The following is a 24,836-nucleotide window of genomic DNA, read 5'->3' on the forward strand; positions in this document are numbered from 1 at the left end:
TAAAACTATAGAACCACTCCAGCCTTTGGTGTGTTTGATTTGGCCAGAACAGTGGTTTTTTTGTTTGTCTGCTTGTTTTGTTTTAATGTCAGTTTGAGTGCTTTTAGGAAGTACAAGTACTCTATTTTACCAAAGATCCTACCACTTCTATTTATGTTATTTGTCTGACTCATTTATGTTACTTGTCTGACCCTAAAGGTATTTAAATCTGCAAACCTTGTAATTATAGGTGAAGACGTTTGGCCTCTTAAGCAAATTCTGAAATTATTTTGATTTTTCTGGAATTACCACTGTCCTGGACAAGCACAAATTTTTTTCAGTGATACAAACATCATAGAAAAATAAACAATGAAATATTTTCCTAAGGTAACCCTGGGTTTCCATTCTATTTCCAGAGATTCTCTAGTATTAAAAACACTTCAGGGGTGCCTGGGTGGCTTGGTGGGTTGAGCATCGCACTCCTGATTTTGGCTCAAGTTATGATCTTGGGACAGTAGGATCAAGCCCCCATCAGGCTCCAGGCTCTGCACTCAGTGCAGAATCTGTTTGAGATTCTCTCTCCTTCTGCCCCTTCCCCTGCTTGCGTGCTCTGTATCTCTCTCTCTAAAAGAAATAAATAAAATCTTAAAAAACAGAACAAAACACTTCAGAAGTCCACCACCCCAATTTTCTTTATTTGTCTACTAGATTTAATTAGAAAAGCACCAGGGCCCAGAGAAGCAAAGTGACTTGTCCAGGTCATACAACCAAGTAACTCGGTTACAAAATGTTCTCGAGTTTATTCCCTTCTCCTAGTAAGATTTTGATTTCATCAAGGGGAAAGATTAGTGTTTCCCATTATTTGGAAACTTCTTCTAACACTCCACTCAGCAAGCATTCAACAAGTAGTACTGAGATTTGCTCCCAAGAGATGAACTCAGTTCTTGTTTATAAATAATCAGATCTCAACTTACACAATGTTTTATGTTAATTATAGCTCAATAAAGCTGGAAATAAATAAACAAATGGCCAGAACCCAGTGATAGTCAAGTAGAGAGAACAGATTCCTACTCAACAGTATTCGTTGAATGAAAGAAGAAATAAATGCAACTTCAGTTCAGTGGGTATCCTTGCAGTCAGTGGCCTTCAAACGGATAAAGGAGCCAAAGGCATAACAATGGATAAAACTTCACCTTTCAAATAGACACCAGCCTTAAATAAGATCTTTTCACATGGAAGAAAAAAACAGGTTCATAATGCAGTTCCATAATGCCTTATTAAGCCAAAATACAGCATTTTCCCAGGTCAGAATCACCAAACCATGTGTTAAAAAATAAACCCATCTTCATGATGCCTAAAATTTTAGGGTATATCTCAGACTTGATTCAAATGCTTTCCAGAGTAATTCACAAACACATTATTTCAGCATTTCTTCCACAGGTAGGCAGAATATCAAAACCCACCACTCTTAGGGCAGTGAAAATATAATGTATAATATTAAATGTTAATATATCACTATGTGCTTGTCTAAATCCATAGATTAACAGCACCACAAGTGAAGCCTAAGGTAAACTATGGACTTTGGGTGAGCATGATGTGTCACTATGAGTTCCTCCTTGGTAAGAAAAAAAGAAAAACGGTACCATTCTGGTGAGTGATGTTGACAATGGGAGAAGTTATGCACGTTTGGGGCAGGGGCATAATTGGGAAATCTCTGTACCTCCCTCTAAATTTTGTTATAAAGTTAAAGATGCTCTGGGGCGCCTGGGTGGCTCAGATGGTTAAGCGTCTGCCTTTGGCTCAGGTCATGATCCCAGAGTCCTGGGATCGAGCCACGCATCGGCTCCCTGCTCCTCGGGAAGCCTGCTTCTCCCTCTCACACTCCCCCTGCTTGTGTTCCTGCTCTAGCTATCTCTCTCTCTCTGTCAAATAAATAAAATCTTTAAAAATAAAAAATTAAAGATGCTCTAAAAATATTGTCTTTAAAAAAATAAAAATGAATTTTAAAGGAAAAAAAAACCCCACAACATTCTGCAATATTCTTTTCCAAGTATAGCTTACAGCATGGCTCAACAATTTGAAACACACGTGCCCTTGCCTGGGTAGCATCCAATATTCTTTGGACGCCTCCACATTCCAGTGCCAAGCAGGGCTGCAGGTGTTTAGTTATGGCCTATTTTTCCCTTTGTTTTTCCCTATGTTTCCCTTTGTTTCTTTTTTTCTTTTTTTAAGACTTTATTTATTTATTTGAGAGAATAAGAGCGAGCATGAGCAGAGGTGAGGGGCAAAAGGAGAAGCCCTCCCAGCTGAGCAGGGAGCCTGAACACGGGGCTCAATTCCAACACCCTTGGGATCACAACCTGAGCCCAAGGCAGACACTTAACCAACTGAGCCAGCCAGGTGCCCGCCCTTTGCTTGTTTCTTAAACTTCCATTAGCAGGATAAAGGTAAATGTGGGTGGAAATTCTCGCACCTGGACCACATTCTTCACTTTCATCTTCTATTCTTAGCCATATCATCTTCCAACTAAGCTCACATGGTGGGGAAAAATTTGCTACTTTTCCTGCTTCTTTTATATTTCATGTTCTATATTTTTCATTTTTTTCTTTGACCCTTTCATTAGACAGAACACACAAGCTCAAACATAGCCCCCTGCTTATTCTTTGGGAAAGGAGCAAACGGTGCTTGCACTCAGCCTAGGATAAATAAAAGTGGGAGAAACTGAACGCAGGATAAGGGTGGGGAGAAAGTGGTTAAGCTCAGCACTGGGGAGTTGAGGTTAAGAAAGAAGCAGCCATGATCTGCAGTTTTGTGTTGATTTTCATAACAGTCATCTCTTTCCAGGTAAGAATGCCAAAAATTACAAGAGGACAAAATGTATAACTCTGAATTTAAGATGTTCCTTTTCCCTGTGGTGGAGTATAACTGTGAACTGGGAATGTAAGGGAGATGGGCTAATTCAGCTACTGGGGAAGCTACAGTAGATAGCTCCTACATACACAGGAACACCTGCCAGAATTGATCTCGTACTCACGCATGTGCAATCTGGACATGTGAGGGCATTAATGCCCTCCTGGAGCAAACCCTTGCCAACAGGCCAGGGGCCAGGAGATAAATGCTCCCCATCTGAGGTGTATTCAAATTGCTCCCTAGAAGATCCTGGTAGTTTTCAGCCCAATTGCCCACAATGGTGACCTACTAAACAAATATTCTCACAGCAGCCTTCTCTCCTGTTTCATTTTCCCAAACCTCCACTACCAATTCCTGATAACCTCAGGCTAGCACTGGGAGAACAAGCACTGGGCAGCAGCTTTCTCAATACATGAGGCCCACCGCCTGTCTCAGGACAGAAATCTAATACTTCAAGCAAGCAGGCAGGTCTAGTACCATTTATTTCCACATGCAAGTGGGACAAAAGGGAGAGAAGAATTTATATGGAACCAGGGCCTGGTTACATTGCTTGATGTGAATGCAATGACGTAAAGTATAAAGATGTCCCTTGAAAACTGGGACAGGCAATTTGAGAACAAAAATCATAATCAAAACTCCCTATGCTCCTTTCCATGGAAGTCCTGCAAGGACTCACCACTAGATCATCACAATGTGCCTGGAATGATGAAAATACTAATAGACAGCTGAGCCTTGAGCAATGCAGCGGTTGGCCCAGCTGACCCTCCCACGAGGACTTAGACCATACATGATACACATTTCTATATCCATCCCCTTCCCCTAGGGGAGTTGGATGGTAGGAATAAAGAATCTTTTGAAGTCTGTATATCGCTAAATGGTGCAGGAAGAGAAGTGGTCTGCTAATCGTTATCATCCAGCTGAGGAACGCAAAGGCAGAAGATTCACTCACACATCATTGAATTCCTCCAGAGACCTTGCAGGTGTAAAAACATCCAACAGACCGATCACCTATAAGAAAATAGAAAAATCAAGCAGTAAATAAATACAGAACCATAATACCCATTAGGTCTTAACCATTTTAATAGGAACTGATTTCAAATCCCACTACTTTAGTTCAATGACATCACATCATCATACACTTAACTACAACTTATTTTTTTAACCAAATTATGCTTTTGACCTTTTCTTATTAGCATCGCCTCCCAGAATAACATATTTTACCATTAAAAACACCATTTCTTTAAAATTTGCTCGCATTTAGCCATTAGTTTATCAGGAAACAAAAAGTTTTAGGGCTCTTGAATTATACACACACTGATAGTCTAATGATGAACAAGCAGGAAAAAAGTCACACTTCAACTGCTATTACTACAGTATCATTTTTCTTCTTTTTTTTTTTTAAGATTTTTTTTATTTACTTGACAGACAGAGATTATAAGCAGGTGGAGAGGAAGGCAGAGAGAGAGGAGGAAGCAGGCTTCCCACTGAGCAGAGAACTGCAAGGCTCGATCCCAGGACCCTGAGATCATGACCTGAGCCGAAGGCAAAGGCTTTAACCCACTGAGCCACCCAGGTGCCCCTCATTTTTTCTTTTTTAAACATATTATTATTCCATGAAAATTTTCCATATGTAGTCTTCAAGACTGACATTTTTTGAGTCCCAAAATATTCTCTTAGTATATTCTTGGTATTATTCTTATAATATTCTTAATACTCAGATACTTTTCTTAGTCATCGTCAAGTATTTAGATCAGATTATTTAAAAATGAAAAAAAGACAAGGCCCTCTTTACACAAGGATGAAGCAAAAACTACTTAATACTCAGTAATCCATGGTTTTTGAGCAGTTTTTCTGGTCATGGACTCACACTTACTAATCTGTATAGACTACCACCATTCCCAAACCACCTCCAGTTACTTCAAACCAGAATTAAGAATATCTGGAAACAAAACAAACAAAAGCTAAATGGCCTTCAAGAACAGACTCACAACTGGGCCACATTAGCATGCTGCTCTAACCTAGCAAGTTAAACGAACAGTCCTGAAAGTAAAATATACCTATGCTGCAAACATTACCATAAAAAAAAACACTCTTAATTAGAATGTTACTCTACTCATCTAACTACCAGACTTTTAAAAGCAATTAGAATTATACAGCCTGCACCCAAAAGGGAAACAAGCCCAAAAAAAGGCCTTGGAAGTCAAGGAGAATAGTTTTTCAAGACTTTACATCTTATTCCAAAGGAAAGGTACAGTTATCTGTACAATCATTACCCAGACAACTGTATACAAGAAAATAAAATTACTTATAATTGCTCTACCTATTATAACTATCATTAACATTTTGAGATATTTCCTTTGATGTTTCTGATGTATGTAAATTAAAGTTGAGGTTATACTCTGCATAGGTTTATATCCTGCCTTTTCATTTACTATATGATGATTATATCTTCAAATATTTTTCATGCTCTACCATTTGTATATATCATGATTTAACCAATTTCCTATCTTTGGACATTTAAGGACCACTGCAAGTGTGTATGCACACATATGTGCATATGTGTGTGTAATATATATTTTTGCATATCTTGTATTTCCTTCCAGAAAATAAGTTTCAAGAAATAGAATTATAGCATCAAAGGACACCAATATATTTAAGAATCAGCATACTGTCTCACCAACAGTGTATCCCTGGCCTTATGACGGCTCTGAATGGTGCTTTAAATTAAGTCAAATCATTTTCTCTTACCTTCCCCATCTAAACCAGGAATTCCCTGAGTTTGACAGACTGCTGGCTTAAGACCCCATCATCACTAGCCATCAGGGAGATTCAAATTAAAACTACATTGAGATACCACCTTATACCAGTTAGAATGGCCAAAATTAGCAAGACAGGATACAACATGTGTTGGAGAGGATGTGGAGAAAGGGGAACTCTCTTACACTGTTGGTGGGAATGCAAGTTGGTGCAGCCACTTGGAGAACAGCGTGGAGATTCCTCAAGAAATTAAAAATAGAGCTTCCCTATTACTTTTTGCAGACCCTGCAACTGCACTACTGGGTATTTACCCCAAAGATACAGATGTAATGAAAAGAAGGGCCATCTGTACCCCAATGTTTATAGCAGCAATGGCCACGGTCGCCAAACTGTGGAAAGAACCAAGATGCCCTTCAATGGACGAATGGATAAGGAAGATGTGGTCCATATACACTATGGAGTATTATGCCCGCATCAGAAAGGATGAATACCCAACTTTTGTAGCAACCATGGATGGGACTGGAAGAGATTATGCTGAGTGAAATAAATCAAGCAGAGAGAGTCAATTATCATATGGTTTCACTTATTTGTGGAGCATAACAAATAGCATGGAGGACATGGGGAGATGGAGAGGAGAAGGGAGTTGAGGGAAACTGGAAGGAGAGGTGAACCATGAGACACTATGGACTCTGAAAAACAACCAGAGAGTTTTGAAGGGGTGGGGGGGGGTGTGGTTGGGGGAGCCACGTGGTGGGTATTAAGGAGTGCACGTATTGCATGGAGCACTGGGTGTGGTGCAAAAATAATGAATACTGTTACGCTGAAAAGAAATTTAAAAAAAAAAAGACCTCTGATCTTCTGATTACTCTCCCAACCTCACTTGTACTTTAGGTAACTAAGATTAGAAGCCAATTTTATTCAACTGTTCCAATATTTTCAAAACATTGATTCCTATTATGTGAGATGCCTCATCTCCCCAGTTCAATAGGAAAAGTTTAAAACAATTCACATTGTTTTACATTATTTCAGTGGTGATTGTGAAAATCCTCAGATTAAAGTAAATCACCAGAGATCAATTTACACAGGATTTTTCATGCAAGAGGTACCTCAAAGACAAAATAAAGTAAAACTTAAAAATAAGTCCAAATCATTTTCAAATAATAGCTCCAACTTCAATTTGAAAACATAAGCCTTTTGGAATCCAACAGCTTTAAGTCAGAACTCCACGGTCAGTTTGTGATTTCCTGGATCCATGAATTTATGTCTTCTTCAATCCAATAATCCCAGCTCTTGGAATGGTGCCTGGCACACAGTACTTCAATTAGTATTTGTTAAATAAATGAAAAACGGGTATCTTCTCCTCATATAGAGGGGGGTGCTCATTTTTACTGCATTGTGGGGAAGATGAAGTTAACAATGTAACTGAAGGTGCCTAGTCCAAAGGCCTGGACCCTCTGTTGATTACCAAAGTAAGTGGTGATCACAGTCCTTAAGTTTTATAAAGAATTACAAAATACAATCACAGAAACAATTTGAAGCAGCTACTTCCAGTACAAAATTTAAGACACAAAACTAAGCTAAATAATTCAAATGACTAAGAAGCATGACTGTCAGAAGCACAATAGACTAATCTGGAAAACATAATAGAGCAAGCACGTTAGTAAACAGCCTATCAAATTTAATTTCCTAAAAAGGACCTATTTTATGAGATTAAAACTACTCATATTACATCAAAGTATTTTTAATTTTTTGTGGGCTTCTACTAATATCCCTTCTCCATTAATAAATTTCCCAGCAGTAGAATAGGTCTGGGAACTTTTAGGAATATTCCATAAACTATTCATTTCTATTTTCTAAATGGAAATTTCCTTTTAAATCAAGTTAATTTTATCCTATTTCTTTATTCCTTTTGCCATTATATGTTTCCAGACACCCAAAAGTAACCCAGGAATCAATTATGCAGAAAAGACATTTGTAATAGAAATAATCAGCAAATGTCTCTGATGACTGTGCTAAAATGGTCCAAAAGCTGACAGACAAAAGTTAACACACATTTTTATTAACTTGGCACATACTCCAGAAAAAAACCCATCTTAATTCAGTCACCAAAGACAATATCTAATGTATTTAACACAAGTGCACCAAGACAATGACTTGGCCTATCATGGCAGTGTTACATCTAAGGCTCCCAAATAAAATTTATTAAAGGATTCCTTGGATTTTTTTAAATCTCAAAACGCACAGATTTCCAGGCCCTTAACACCAGGCAGTCTTTGTAGTACCTATTCAAAGAAGCAACTGGCAGGATGGTTCCCTTTCATTTTTCCTTAGAGCAGGTGTTAATGAGATCAAGGTCACAAGTCCAGTCAAGAATGCACCAGCTAACTCTGTTCAGAGAGTAACTCTTACAGGCACAGAGGACATAGCCCTAGCTCCCACTACTCATCTGGTAAGCATGTATCTGTCATTCGTTATCACTAATAAAAGAAATAAGATGAACCACTGATTCTGAGTCAGGCATTTCTGTGTAAAAGATCACCTGTGCACTTGGCATCTAGAAATTATATTTAGTATTGTCCAGAGTCTTAAGCTGCTGCTGTTTCTGGAGGCCTAGTAGCTCGTTAAAAATTGTACAGGGGCCCAAAAGAGTCATTCATTCATTCACTCATTCATTCATTTAAAAGATTTTATTTTTAAGCAATCTCTACACCCAACGTGGGGCTCAAACTTACAACCCTGAGATCAAGAGTCCCATGATCTACTGACTGGGCCAACCAGGTATGACCCAAAAGGGTTTTTTTTTGTTTGTTTGTTTTGTTTTGTTTTGTTTTACAATTTTATTTATTTATTTGAGAGAAAGAGAGAAAGAGCACATGTGCACAAGTCGGGGGAGGGACAGGGAGAAGCAGGCTCCCTGCTCAGCAGGAAGCCTGATGTGGGGCTCGATCCCAGGACCCTGGAATCATGACCTCAGCTGAAGACAAATGGTTAACAGACTGGAACCTCTTGGGCAACCCCAAAAGAGTCATTTTTTAAAAAGAAAGAGGAAGAGAAAGAGGAAGATGAAGGAGAGGAACTCCTCTTAAAATCCTCAATTATTTAAGAGGAACTCCTCTTAAAATCCTCAGATTTATTTGGAAGTTTTGGCTCTTCCCTGCGTAAAACTACTTTTACAATTTGAGCTTCTAACAAGTATTTGTGGAATAGGCTGACATTCAGGAAGTTTCCTATATTGAGTCAAAGTCTGTTAGCCCCTAACAGAATAGAGAACTATAAAACATTCAGCCATATGCCTTTTTTGTTCAAAACCAAATCACCAGTATTTAAGTACAGATGACCCTCTCCATTGATAATGCTAAAATCTAAACATGTTAACATGAAATGCCCAACTGCTATTAAGCAAACTGCTTATGAAACAACTTACATAAATTAAAATCCTGTGTTCCTATAATATCAGCCCTCCCTCTCCTTTTTAAGATCTATCCATTCATTTTAGAGAGAGAGAAAAAATGCAACAGGGAAGACCAGAGAAAGAGACAGTCCTAAGCAGACTCCCCGCTGAGCACCAACCCCACCCCCCAACACAGGGCTGGGGCCCATGACCCCAAGATAACAACCTGAGCAGAAACTGAAAGTCAGACACTCAACGGACTATGCACCCCCAGGCATCCCATCAGGATTCTTGTAGCACTTCCTAGATTAGAACAACCGTATCCCATCATTGTGGCCTCTTCATTTTTACAAATGTAACCAGCCTAATACTGTCTAAGACATATTTTGAAGTCTCTCATTACAGACAATTAGCATAATAAACTAAATAAGCTAGAAAAACTAAGGCATGGATTCAGATAACCCAAAATAATCTTTGCCCTAAACACTGGCTTAAATGGTCTACGAAAAGAAGCAGAACAATGAAGTGTAGTGCTGGTAATCTAAACCAGATGTTCATAAATGAGCACTGGCAACCTCAGTGGGATCCCAGGGCCTCCTCAAGTGCTTTGGGGTTCCATAAATGTTTCGTTTGTGTTCTATTTTCAAAGTTTTCTTTATTTAAAAAGATATGATAATGTCTTTGTCACATTTATTAATGTGTAATGAAAAACAGCATACACACTCAACTGTGTTAAAAACTAAATGTAAATTAGTTAGGCTGCCAGGCTACCTTGATTATATGCAGACCTTGGAATAAAGCATCTCCTGGTAGCTTTTTCCATATATCTCAACTTCTTGTAAACATGTCACTGATTAGGAAGGCTGCAGCACTGCATGAACTTTTTAAAAACACAGCTTTGCACATGGATGCTCACAAAATTTATACCTAGGAATAGAAGCTACCTGGGGAAAACAGAATTTTCTCAATAGTATGCAATTAAAATAAACCATGAAAATAAATAAGCTATAGCTGTGACTGTAAGAGCATTGGTAATCCAACTCCAAATTTAAGTCTCAATACTCCCAATTTAGAAAAAATTTGTATCCTGTGAAACAAGTATATATTAATAAAGTATCACAGATCTGTAATTTTAAAAAAATTTTTAAAGTTCAATTATTAAAACAAAAAAGGTCTGAACAGCCAAATAATAAATTTATACATTTTGAATTTTTTTCTACACAGTAACGATCAATACGGTCAAATCTCTATGGCCATTGTTTCCACAATGCTACAAATTTTACAGTTCCTTTCATATGGCAATCACATACATTCCCTTTAACTTGATTTTAAAATTTAGGAAAATAAGTATCCTCCATAATTATTTTCCATTTTCAGCTAACAGTCCAGTCGCAACCTTTTATTTACTGTATTAGGATTTTGAAGCACTCCTTTGCAGGACAGCATTGCTCTCAAATTTCCAAATTGACAGGAAAGAAAAAGTTATGTTTAACTTAAACGGTGTGTTTGTCACATTTATTAAAATACCTGAATCTGGAAAAGCTGTCTTGAAAAAGATTAAAAAGGAAAATTATAATATTAAATTATCCGTAAATTAATAGTCACTTTGATAAGATATTCAGTGAACGTAAGGCATGCTGCCTCAAACTTCCCATGAAATAACCCATAATACAAAATAGCCTCAGCCTCCCATATTCGGACACTACAGCCTTATTAAGTAAACCCAGTAAAGAATGCAAAATTTGTTTGTAATATTTTCTCTTAAATATCTTTTTATTAAAAAAAAAAAAGTCAGTTAATGCTTTCCCTCTGAAACTGTCCAAGTAACACTTGAACTCTAGGAAGATGTACCCACTGACTCCCAAGGCTTTGGGGGGCTACCAGGTCTAACACAGCGACCACAAACACTCTGGTACCAGGAGGATGGTCCAAAGTCTGATGCATTCTCATGTATGCCCATCTGTAGTAATTAAAACACAATTTTTTCCAGTCCATTCAAGAACAGCATTTACTCCTTGCATGAGTAACTTACATTTTCATGTTTCATATGTTTAAGTAACCGCAGTTCTCTGTAGGTCCTTTTGGCATGAATAATGGACTGAAATGGTCTGGAGAGCTTCTTCACTGCCACACGTAACCCGGTTTTTGTGTCAAAAGCAGCACTAAGAAAAAAAAAAAAAACACATAAAGATTTCATTATTGAATGTGCTTTTAAATATTTCAAAATTAGTACTTATAAGGAAGGCTATTTCATTTCCAAATTAAGTGGGTCTATAACAAAACACAAAGTATAAACATAAAAACTAAAACGAGCTATAATCCCACTATCCAAAGTAACCTTCTTTTATTTTTGGTGCTTCTTTCTCATTTTTTTTTTCTATGCATCTAAATCAGGGATCAGAAAATTTTTTTCCTGAAGGGCCAGAGAAAAAAATAGTTCAGACTTTGTGAGGCTTAGGATCTTTGTCACAACTACTCAACTCTGTGGTTATAGCCAGACAATAAATTTGAAAATGGATGTAGCTGTGTCCCAATTAGCACAAAAACAAGCAGCCTCTTGATCTACAGGAGCCAAAAGACTGATCTACAAAGAGGTGGATTCTGTCCTCTGTGCCTTAGGCCTCACTGGCACCTTGCCACCAAATGCTGCCTGATCAGAGTGGAGGGCTTGGAACGATTTCAGGACAATGAGTTGGCAGAAAAATTTCTTGAGCACCTACAAAGTATCTGCCACTCTTTAGAAGCTGAGATATAAGAAGGACAAGTCAACAAATCCCTGCTCTCAAGGGATGGGGGAGAGGGGATCAGCAGAATAATCCAGTAATTTCAAATAGTGATGAAGGCTATGACTAAATAAAACAGAATAATGGGACAAATGACAGAAAGCCAGTGGAGTTTTGCTACTTTAACTAGGATGTCTGAGCAAGTAGGTTCAAGCTGAGATAACTGAATGATGAGAAAGTAGCAACCATGTAAAGGCATATGGAAAAAGAGCTACAGAGAAGAAAAAAGTTGTATTATTTTTTATTTACTTATTTTTTTTAAAGATTTTATTTATTTATTTGACAGAGAGAGACACACAGTGAGAGAGGGAACACAAGCAGGGGGAGTAGGAGAGGGAGAAGCAGGCTTCCTTCTGAGCAGGGAGCCTGATGCAGGGCTTGATCCCAGGACCCCGGGATCAAGACCTGAGCCGAAGACAGATGCTTAATGACTGAGCCACCCAGGTGCCCAGAAAAAAGTCGTATTATTAACATTTATTGAGTCTTTATTGCATACCAGTAACTGTTCCAGGCCCTTAACGTTAATTTTTGTTAAAACTAAAATTAAAATAAATTTTAATCCCTAACACTGCTATGAAGTAACTGCTATTATCATTCTGCCACTCAGAAATGAGGAAACTGAAGCACAGAGGTGCTAAATAACTTGCCCATGATCACAAAGTTAGAAAGTGGCAGGAGGGAATCTGAATCCACAGCTCATGCTACTAACCACTTGCCATGTTGCCTCTCAGAAGAGCAAGTGCAGAAAAAGGAAAGAAGACACAGAGGTAGACAAAATATGGCATGCTGGAGGGCATAAAGATGGCCTGTGTAGGTGAAGCAAGGGGAGAGGAAAAAAGATTGAGGTCAGAGGTACCGGCAGAGGCTAGGTCACGTAGGACAACTATAGCAAGAAACTTGATGTGTATTTTAATTATTTTTAGAGACTGGGCTAATCCGATCATGCCTCATCCTCCTGTTTCTCTCAGTCTCTAATAGGAATCCAAGACCTCCGGATCATCTATTGGGACCAAACTTTTTCCCACGTGACTCTGTACTTGTTCCAGAAGTTCCCCCCACTTCTCCCAAATCCCTAGACTAAGTCCTTGCCTTTCAACTCCCAATTTGTTACCAACTCCTATAAATCTTCAACCCCCTTTTTGAGCTCCCCTCCATCTCTTTATTTTTTTTTCCCTCCATCTCTTTAATTGAAACTAGGCTCTACCTTGAAGACACTACTCTTACAGCCCTGCCCTTGGAGGGGATTCTCTCTCCTTTCCCATGTACCTCATGGCTAGCAGGTGGGGCAGATGTCCTCCTCACCAACCATTCCTACTTCCAGACTCTGATTCTCCATTTGCTTTACAAAAGCCCCCCGCTCACAGCAATTGCTACCTCTCTGTTGCTGTAATCCATTGACCCGGAATTTTCCATTATTCACTGAAAAGTTAGTTCCTATCTCAAAGTCTCTCTCCACTCCCAACTTCTGTCATCATTCTTGGCAGCTTCAACATCCAGGTGGAGGACACATCCAACATCCTGGCCTCTCAGTTTCCTGGCCTCTCCAGGAAACTCCACCTCATCCAGCCTCCTCCATGGTCACGCCCTGGACCTCTATCACCACCAAAAGCTGCCCTGCCTACACTGTTTTGAATGCCAGCACCCATTTTCCATCACAAACCTTCTATGCCTTTTAGTTTACTTCTTGTTTACTTATATCCTGACTACAGTGATTTGTGGACCTAATCATTGTTGGCTGATTCTATCCTTCAAGCCCTCTCCAATCTTCATTTCCCTTCTTGCCTGGCTTAGACTACTTGCTCCCTTTTGCGCTTTCTCTCTGTCTTCTACACTCACCTGGATAAAGTCTAACTTTGGGTGATCTTAACTATTTAATTCTCCTTGTCTGAATCCAAGAACCAATTGTGGTTGAAAAAATAATAATAATGTACAATCACACAGACTGGTTTCATTCTTAATTTCTGACCTTAACATCAAATAAGGCTCTCAAAACTGCCACTTTTTTCTAGGAAGTGCACTTTCTTACTCAAAGTCATCATTTGACACTGCCTCTCTCCTCAAACCTCCAATTCACCATCTTCCTTCAAAAGTTGCCCCGGCCTTCATCAAGAAAACGGAAACCAGCAAAAGGAAGCTCCATCTGCCTACAGGTAAATGTATAAACCCATCTATACTTGAACCTATCTTCTCTTCTTCCTCTCTTGCTATAACAAAGTACACATGCCCTTTCTTATGAAAATCCAAAACCTCAATACATGCTCTGGAGGTACCTCCCTCATCCCCTCAAGGACCTCACACCTTCATTCCCTTCCTCTCTCTCCCTTCTGAGTTTCTCCCTATCTTCTGGGTCATTCTCATCACATAAATATGAGTTATTGCCCATCCTCAAAAAAACAAAAAATTTTCCTTGAATGCTCTCAGAGTTAGAATTCCCCATTGGTTCTCTACAGTGCGGTTTCTAGACCAGCAGCATTGGTATCACCTGGGATTTATAAGAAATGCAAATTCCCAAGTCCATCTCCCAGACCCACTGAATTGGACACTGAAGTGGGTCCAGTAATCTGTATTTTATCAAGCCCACCACATAACTCTAACAAACCGTGATGTCTAAGAACCACTAATCTATGCTGCTGCTCTTCCACGGACCAGCAGCATCAGTATTATAGACGAGCTCTTTAGAAATGCAGAATCTCCAGAGACCTGTACCCCTGGGGCTAATAATATATTATGTTTATAAAAGGTTTGACTCATTTCCTCAGCTCCCATTCTTTCCTCAATCCATTACACTGAATCTACTCTTTTCAGGTCATTAATGACCTGTTACCAAATTCAATGGCCATGTTCCTGGATCACCAGTTGATCCAGGATCCAGTTGATCCATTTCCCCTTTCTCGAAACACTCTCCATTCTGGAGTCCATATCAACACATTCTTTTTTTTTTTTTTTTTAATTAACATATAATTTATTTATTTCAGGGGTACAGGTCTATGATTCATCAGTCTTACCAGTACTCACCATAGCACATACGCTCCCCCATGTCCATAACCCAGCCACCCTATCCCTCCCTCCTACCCCAGCAGCCCTCAGTTTATTTCCCGAGATTAAGACTCTCTTATGGTTTATCTCCTTCCCCAGTCCTATCATTTCATTTTGCCCTCCCTTCCCCCTACAAACCCCCACCCTGCTTCTCAAATTCCTCATATCAGAGAGATCATATGATAATTGTCTTTCTCTGATTGACTTAATTTGCTTAGCATAATACCCTCTAGTTCCATCCACATCATTGCAAATTACAAGATTTCGGTTTTTTGATGGCTGCATAGTATTCCTGTGTGTGTGTGTGTGTATCACATATTCTTTATCCATTCATCTGTTGATGGACATCTAGGCTCTTTCCATAGTTTGGCTATTGTGGACATTGAAGCTATAAACATTCCGGTGCACGTGCCCCTTTGGATCACTACATTTGTATATTTAGGGTAAATACCCAATAGTGCGATTGCTAGGCTGTAGGGTAGTTGTATTTTCAACTTTTTTGAGGAACTTCCATACTGTTTTCCAGAATGGCTCCACCAGCTTGCATTCTCACCAACCGTGTAGGAGGGTTCCCCTTTCTCTGCATCCTCACCAACACCTGTCATTTCCTGACTTGTTAATTTCTACTGTTTTTCTGTGACCTCTATGGTAGCTCCCTCTCTGACTCCACTGCCTGTGGTCCCTCTACTTGGAACTCTCTGTTAGTTCCTCAGGGCATGACACTGGACCCTATTCTCTCTCCCACATCCTAGGCGATCTCATCTATACCCAAGACTTTAAATTAAATGCCGTCTTATATTGAAAACTTGCAAATCTGTGTCTCTCACTGAAATCTCCCTTTGAGTCTGACTGCTTACCTAACATCTCTGCATGAAAACCACATAAGCACCTTAAAACTTAACAAATTCAAAACACCAGGAACTATTCTCCTCCCTGTTTCCTATGTCTCAAGAAATGGCCTTCCATCCAATTGCTCGAGCTAAACATTTGATTATCCTTGATTTCCTCCAGCCTCCTGGCCCCCATCCAAATCTATCAGCAAGTGTTGTCATTTCCTTCTCCAAAATACATCTCTAATTCAACTTCTCTTCATTTCACTGCTACCATACTAGTACAAATCATCCTCATCACCTGCCTTCTTATACTAGTCTCCCTGTTTTGTTCCCTCACTCTCCATAAGCATCCAATTCAATCTTTTAAAAATATAAATTAGAGGACAACACCCACTTCTTCAAATCCTTCAAGGAATTTCCTTGGCATATACAATAAAATGCAAATTTCCTATCAAAAGCCTACAAGGTTCAGGTGATCTGACCACCAATGACCACTCCATCCTGCTCCTGTGCTATTCCTTCCTTCCCCTCAGTCACTATGTTTTGAACATGCTGGCTCCTTTCAGTTTCTTAAATTCTTCAATGGGCTGTTTCTGGCTCCTGAGCTGCTCTTCTCTCCCATGTCCATTCCACCCCACAGCAGAATACTTATCCTTCAAGCTCTGGCTTAAATTGCCATCCCCCTTTGAGATTATCAACAGGTCTCAGTCATTCTGTCACAACACACTCCTCATTTCCTTTCTTATCCTACACAGAGGGGGAGTTCACCTCTCTCCCCCTCCTTTTCCTACAGACCCATAAAATAATTACTTCTTCCCTCTTGGAAGTACCAGGTAAATATATACTCTTCTCTACAGCCCTCAATGGCTCAAGTGAGACAGAAAATGGCCATTGCCATGTGACCCATGCTCCTCAACTCTTCACCTCAGTTTGCCTGCCTACCTGCATGTTCCCTCTCCTCCACTGGTAAACTCTTTGGGACATCCTGGAGCAACAATTGTTATCAGGTTTCTAGCTGAACTGCCCATGACCGAATGTTCAAGTTCAATTCAGTGGGCAAGAAATAAGCAGCCCATCTGAACTGCCTGTCCAAGCCATTCTCCATGCCAGCTTTACAGTAATAAAGTACATATTTTTATCTCTGACTCCTGTATCTATTTAGAAAAAGGCAGGCTAAGATTAATCAGTACCCTACCCCAGTGGTCACAATTTATTACTATATCTTTATTTACCACCCAGCAGAGTGGTTAAATAAAGGCTGGGGCTTTGGTATTACACTATCTGGTTTTAATTTCAGTTCTGCCACTGAGTCGTGCATAATCTTGAGAAACTTAATTAAATTCTCTCATCCTCACATATAAAATGAGGGTAAGGTATATATTAATAAGGAAATGGTTGTTAAGATTAAATGGGTTAACTTTTGTAGTAGTTTTAGCAAAAGGGCCTAGCCCATAGTCAAGCTTAAATACTGGATGTTAATAATGCCTGCCCTTCCCACTCATCATAAGCACCTTGAGGGCAGTTAGTGTCTTCTGCTTTATTCACCATTGTATCACATAGGACTCAGCATCATGATGCCTGGCACATATATATTCTCAAAAAAGGCTTTACAAAGGTTTAAGAGCATTATCTGAAACATGTAAGAAAAAACTTCGACTTTATTAGGTGGCCCTCAATTTTTATAAATTCAATAGCATCCAGGGGTGTCCATCTGGCTCAGTCAGTGGAGCATGCAACTTTTGATCTTGGGGTTATAAGTTCGAGCCCAGACTGGGTGCAGAGATTATTTAAAAATAAAATCTTTTAAAAATAAAATAAAATAAATAAATTCAATAGCATCCAACAAGGAATTCATGTTAATGTTAGAAACCTATAATCACTGAGTACTTACTATTATAAGGCACCGTTTTTAGATCTTTACATAAATGAGCATCTGTATCACAATTTTATAAAAAGACATTATTATGATTTCCATTTTACAGATGAGAAGATAGAGGCACAAAGAGTAATGGTGCCTACAGTATAGAAAGAACACTGCAGAGCTGAGATTCAGATTCAAGTGGTGTGTTTTCAAGCATCAACTCTTTTTAATTTTTTTTTAATAAACATATAATGTATTTTTAGCCCCAGGGGTACAGCTCTGTGAATCGCCTGGTTTACACACTTTACAGCACTCAACACAGCATCCCCCGCCAATGTCCATAAGCCCACCACCCTCTCCCGACCCCCCTCCCCCCAGCAACCCTCAGTTTGTTCTGTGAGATTAAGAGTCTCTTATGGTTTGTCTCCTTCCCGATCCCATCTTGTTTCATTTATTTTCCTACTCCCCCATCCCCCCATGTTGCACCTGCACTTCCTCATATCAGGGAGATCATATAATAGTTGTTTTTCTCTGACTGACTTATTTCACTAAGCATAACACCCTCTAGTTCCATCCACATCGTTGCAAATGGCAAGATTTCATCTCTTTTGATGGCTGCATAGTATTCCATTGTATATATATACCACATCTTCTTTATCCATTCATCTGTTGATGGACATCTAGGTTCTTTCCATAGTTTGGCTGCTGTGGACATTGCTGCTATAAACATTCGGGTGCACGCGCCCCTTCAGATCACTACATTTGTATCTTTAGGGTATATGTGCTGCCAAAGCGAGCACTGTATCTTTAGGGTAAATACCCAGTACTGCAATTGCTGGCTCATAGGGTAGCTCTATTTTCAACTTTTTGAGGAATCTCCATGCTGTTTTCCAGAGTGGTTGCACTAGCTTGCATTCCCACCAACCGTGTAGGAGGGTTCCCCTTTCTCCGCATCCTTGCCAGCATCTTTCATTTCCTGACTTGTTAATTTTAGCCATTCTAACTGGTGTGAAGTGGTATCTCATTGTGGTTTTGATTTGTATTTCCCTGATGCTGAGTGATATGGAGCATTTTTTCACGTGTCTGTTGGCCATTTGGATGTCTTCTTTGCAGAAATGTCTGTCCATGTCCTCTGCCCATTTCTTGATTGGATTATTTGTTCTTTGGGTGTTGAGTTTGCTAAGTTCTTTATAGATTTTGGACACTAGCCCTTTATCTTCTCCCATTCTGTCAGTTGTCTTGGTTTTGTTAACTGTTTCCTTTGATGTTCAAGCATCAACTCTTAATGGATACTATTGAATGGATCCTCAATGGATCTCTGACTAGAACTCTTAATGGATAATCAAGCTCAATTTTGCAAAAAGTTTGGTCAATTTTAAACATATTCTAATTGTATAAACCCTGCTTTTCTAAAATTTTCCTGCCATAATTAATTGCATTTCATATGGGAAAAGCATAGGATAGTATTAATGAAAAGTATTTCATAAGAAATAACCTTTGCAAAAAAAAAAAAAGAAGAAGAAGAAGAAGAAAGAAAGAAAGAAAAAAGAAATTACCTTCGCTCTCTTTGTATTACTTAATTTAGGGAAGTTTTTCAATCCCTAAAATTCTACTACTCCCTATGAATCTAGAATACTAGAGGAGGCAAACATGTGGAATTTTACAGATAACGAAGTATCACTTCCTGATTATTTGCTGAAATATCTCCTTCATGAGAAGCTTTGTGAATACAAAAGAAACATTAAACATTGTACCTGATGTCACAGAACCTACCATCTAACTGGAATGATGAAAACAAACATAAAAGCAAACAATGCCCAATAAAATAGTGCAACTATAAACACTTGACTACTTTTTTAAACCTTAGATTCAAAAATATATAAATTGGGTTTAAAAGTTTACATATAAAAGTTGGATTCACAATATATGCGTTTATTGCAGCTTGTTCAAAAGAAGGAAACCAGAAATGACCTTAATGTCCAATAGGGGGAATCTAGATTATGGTATTTTCTCCCATATTGCAGCCATTAGCAAGAATCTCCATATAGTACTAACATGTACATGTTCTATTATTAATGGGAAAGAGAACAAGTTTCAGAAGTAAAGAATGATCCTATCTGTGGGGGGAAAAATGTATACTCATACATGTATATATAAATATACACAGAGAAGAAATGTCTAATATATTCAGAATTTTAACTTTTTTGCTTACTTTATATTTCCTGATTTTTTAAAAAAATGAGCTTGTATCTTTTAATATTAGGTATTAGTAAAATTAGAACCTAAGTCATCTGTATTGTTGTTACCATAAAAGAAAAAATAGGTACTCTCTAACTTTAATAAAAACACTATTAACATATTTCCTTTAGGGGCGCCTGGGTGACTCAGTTGTTGGGTGTCTGCCTTCAGCTTGGACATGATCCTAGGATCCTGGGATCGAGCCCATGTTGGGCTCACTGCTCTGCAGGAAGTCTGCTTCTCCCTCTCCAACTCTCCCTGCTTGCATTCCCTCTCTGGTTGTCTCTGTGTCAAATAAATAAAATCTTTTAAAAAAAAATTGTATTTCCTTCAAATGATACTTATATAGCTATACTCTTGGTACATAAATTTGGGCTCTATCCCAAAGGCATAAGCATTTGCCATTTTACTTAACATTTATAGTAATTTTCATTAAATATCTGCACCACAATCTACTCAACTATTCTCTTTATTGATGGGCATTATAGCCATTCCATTCACTCATACAAATATGATAAATACTATTACAATGGATATCTTAATTCATACTGCTTCTACAATAATTGCATGATTTCCTTAAAACAGATGATTTTTAATTCAAAGGACATACATGCTCACTTTTTAAAATATTTTGCTTACAAAAGAGAGTAAGCAGGAATTGTTCAGAGAAATGCTTTCTGCTATCAATGATTCCTATAACAAAGCTGCTGAGGCAAAGAATATAATATCCATCCTCAACCTCACCTCTTTAAGAATTTACTGCTCTGACCTAGCCTCCTTTAATATCACTAATTAAAGCAGTGTTTAAAAAGAGGAGAAATTTCACCCCAAATCAAACACTGATTACCAAAAGCAAAAATTGCTGATAATTTTTTAAATTACCTGATAAAACCAATTGGCTTTCCAAAATAAGAAACTAATGGTCAAAGACATGAACAACTCATCCAAGGGCATATAACTCCTAGACAGTGGGATTCAAACCCAGATTGCTCTAATATCAATGTGCACTCTTTTTCCAGAATGCCAAGTTGCCCAGGATAAGGGCAATTCGCTTTGCCTTTATTATAATGATTCACTTACTAGTATTACCAGTTGGGCCTCTTAATCACATTTTTTAAAATTATAGCTACAAATAAAATCTTGTTTTTCATGAACAAAATCATAAAATGGGATTATCTTTACAATGATCAGGTTTCCCAACTAAAAGGATACATCGTTTAATAAGGTTTTCCTCCAATTACAAATTCACATGAAGTCTCCCACATTATAAAGTTAACTCACATTTTATAAAATCGCTGATACGGTAAAGAAAAAATTAAAGGAAAAAATATAAAATTCATTAAAAGCAGTGATTATAAATGTAGGATGTCATACTCACTCATCTACTGCTGTGAATCCAGTGCCTAGGACACAATATTCAATAAAACTGAATGTTTTGTTACCCATTCAAATTTGCCTCCTCTCTCCCCACGAAAAACTGGATTAGATTCTTTTTTAAAAATATTTATTTATTTGACAGAGGGAGAGAGAGCATAAGCAGGAGGAGAGGCAGAGGGGTGGGAAAAGCAGGCTGTCCACTGAGCAGGGAGCCCAAAGCAGAGCTAGATCCCAGGACCCTGGGATCATGACCTGTGCTGAAGGCAGACCCTTACCCAACTGAGCCACCCAGGTGCTCCTGGCTTATTAGATTCTTAACATATCCTAATATATTCTGTTTAACTTCCAAATTTATTTATCCCACTTAATTCCACAATAGATTTAAGGCAGTATGGAACTATACATACATAACTTGAAATAACAGTGATTATGGGAAAATAAGAAATTCTGTATAGATGAGGTTAACATACTAATGACTATGAGGTCTTTTCTAAAGACCCTTTAGAGTGGGTTTTTTAAGTGGGCTCTGAGCCCACTAAAGCCATCACGCAAGAAAACACAACCAGTTAAGACATGAGTCACAGGGACTATATAATAAAAACAAACTAGGTACTCAGGAGAACTGAAGAGAGGCATAATTATTCCTGTAATAAAACCAGAGAAGAGTTCCTCCTGTGTATGTTTATGAAGGAGACACTGTATAATGTGGTAAAAATGTCCTAATCAACATTCTTAGACCCATATAATAGTGGGTTTCAGATGGTTCTTTTCTTAGAGTATCTTTATCAGTGGAGACTGTTTCATAAAGCCAAAATACCGTTCATTATTAGCAAAGGTGGGGAAGAGAGTACATAATAGCATGCATGCTGCTGTTCTCCAGCAGACTTAACCTAAGAGGAAATCTTAAGTGTGTTGAGAGAAAAAGGTAAGCTCCATGCTCCTCAGATAATCCTCTAAAGATGATTTCCATCAACTGAGCTTTTGATAGGTAGAGACTCAGAGCCTCTATGTTTCTCCTCCATGACTGGCACCTGGCTTGCAGATTTTCTATGCAGCAAGGCAGAGGCATATCAATATTCTCCAACAGGTGAGTTGCTAGATAGAGTAAGAGAGATAACCTCTTAAGAAAAGCGAAGTGCTGCCTACCCAGGACAAATGCTCACATTAACAGAGCATGGGAGGACAAATGACCATGCCAGGTTTTTCCTCAAAAAACAATTTTGGTTTTCCCCAACAGAATGAAAAATGAGCCATCACCTGACAAGTCTCTAGGTAATTTGTGAGGATCAGAAGCGGTTTTACAATTTCTTTCAGTGGTCATAGATGACTTCTCTATCCCCGCATGTGAACGCTCAATAATGTTTAAAATGACAAACCACAATTTTGTTTATTTTTGGAAATTATGGGAAAAATTTAAATATATTAAAATTTTGGAAATTATGGGAAAAATTAAATATATTAAAATTTGTAGTTACACTGAACTAACAAACTCCCATTAATGCATCAAATTAAATGCATCAAATTAAAGTATCTAAGGTGAAGGAAATAATGCAAAAACATGACATCTCTTCTCCACATTATACAATTTGAGGCTTTTTTCCAATAGAATCAGGCTAACTGCTAATAGCCTGCAAAATAGTCTTCTAAATAAGTAATTTACACTACTAACTTGGAACTTCCTCTTTACCTATAACATCTGGTACAAATTTCAATAAATATCATACTAGAAAGATTTTTCGGCACACATCTCCCTCTACTATGGAAACTTTTTTTCTTCCTCCTAAATTCAGACAAATGTGCAAGTATCACCATAGTTTTCTTTATTTTTACAGTCTATCCCTCCATTTTGGAAATAATGTCATGAAAATAAGGCAAATTTATGCAAAACCTAGAACTCGAGTTTTGATTTAGGAACCTCAAAAAATATCCTTCAGAGCAGCAAGGGATTTAAAACGGATTCTAAAAACTCATCACATTTGAAACATTGTTAGCTTTCTTTTAATATTTTCACTAACTCTCAAATACCTTGTTTTAATATTTATATAACACTTTTTTTAAAGGATCAAGAAATGATTTGACTATTTGCAACTATTATAGTATTTTTAAGTGGAATTTAGTTTCTTATAATAACACTTTCATACTTATGGGACAAACATCAAATGTCATTAATACAACTGTGTTAAAAGTGTGTACAATGTAACCAATCCCCAACTTTTCAGGTTTTAAATATTACTCTCAAAGAGGCTCAAAACACAAATGACATATTAAACACTCTAACAATAGATTAATACACTGAATGGAAAAGAGTTATTTAATTGACCATATACTTTGCCTTACACAACTTGATAGTTCAAGAACTTTTATGCAAATTGAGTATTTTCATGAAAATCTCAGACAGGTAAAGTGTATTTGTGACAGAATTTATTTGGGACACTAGCTATGTGGCTGGAATTCAAGAGCATAGAAACACATATACTGGACCTGCCATTCTTGATCAGTCTAATTCCTGCTGCAAAACTTCTAAACTACTTGAGCAAAAATGTTTTTCACAATTGCTTTAATTTTTACTAGCCTGATGAAAACTAAAATGCAACCAATGTAGAAATTCACTTAGACATGCAATCTAAAAATTCAAACCGATTTGTGATTAAAATGTGAAATGCAATTAATCTTCATTTGCTGTAAGCCCATTTGAAAATAGAATGATTTTGTAACTTATTTCTTCACTCAAGCTTTAAAAGCCACAGTGGTGTCGGTTAACAATATTTCTTTGATTGCAAATGCAGTCAATACATCTGTATCAAGAGCAATAGTTATCTCATATTGATTACAAAAATATTACATATGGATTATTTTATTACATGTGAAATTACTTTCCCAAGCCTCATTAGAATATTGTCACCATGGATTTACCTTCACTACTTTTGTGTTTGAAAATTTCAGTAACTGGGGCGCCTGGGTGGTTCAGTGGGTTAAGCCTCTGCCTTCAGCCCAGGTCATGATGCCAGGGTCCTGGGATCAAGCCCCACATCAGGCTCTCTGCTCAGCAGGGAGCCTGTTTCTCCCTCTCTGTCTGCCTGCCTCTCTGCCTGCTTCTACCTACTTGTGATTTCTTCTCTGTCAAATAAATAAATTAAAAATCTTAAAAAAAAAAGAAGAAAGAAAAGAAAATTTCAGTAACAAATGTTTTTGAAATTATCATTAACTAGTTTTTAACTCCTTTCAAGCAAATACGAAATAAACGAATCCTATATTACATTTTAACTATTTACGATTACCATCAGTCAACTTTGCTTGCTGCTCCAATTAAAAGGCTTTTACAATAATTGTGTTCCTAGGCTTCATATCCAGAAAAAAAGCCCCCTACAAACATAGCCTATAAACTTGACTACAGATGCTATATATAACAGGTATTACTATGTTTTCACAATCTTTGGTTTGCATAGTCTGTGACTCTCCGTCTTATATGACATACACATATATTTTACAGTAACACTTAGTATATTACTAAATAATAAATTACCCCCAAGTTTGGTGCCTTCAACAAGATTTATTATCTCACAGTTTCTGTGAGTCAGGAATTGGAGAGCCGGAGAGTTGAGTGGTTCTGGCTCAGAGTCTCTCAGGAGGACGCAGTCCAGATACCGGCCTTCACTACAGTCATTTGAAAG

General features: G+C 38.0%; 1 protein-coding gene across 2 annotated transcripts in view; it reads right to left on the reverse strand.

Annotated features, from left to right (window-relative positions):
- Positions 1-24,836, reverse strand: part of MAPK14 (mitogen-activated protein kinase 14) — a 76,374-nt gene that overhangs the window by 39,249 nt on the left and 12,289 nt on the right. For both annotated transcript variants that reach the window (XM_032340506.1, XM_032340507.1), the window contains 2 exons: positions 11,070-11,199; positions 3,839-3,897 (listed from right to left, as the gene is read on the reverse strand). In XM_032340506.1, coding sequence (XP_032196397.1) covers positions 3,839-3,897; positions 11,070-11,199 — 189 coding nt within the window. The remainder of the gene's footprint in view (positions 1-3,838; positions 3,898-11,069; positions 11,200-24,836) is intronic.

The sequence above is a fragment of the Mustela erminea genome, chromosome 4 (genome assembly GCF_009829155.1).
Source record: "Mustela erminea isolate mMusErm1 chromosome 4, mMusErm1.Pri, whole genome shotgun sequence".
Lineage (NCBI taxonomy): Eukaryota > Metazoa > Chordata > Mammalia > Carnivora > Mustelidae > Mustela > Mustela erminea.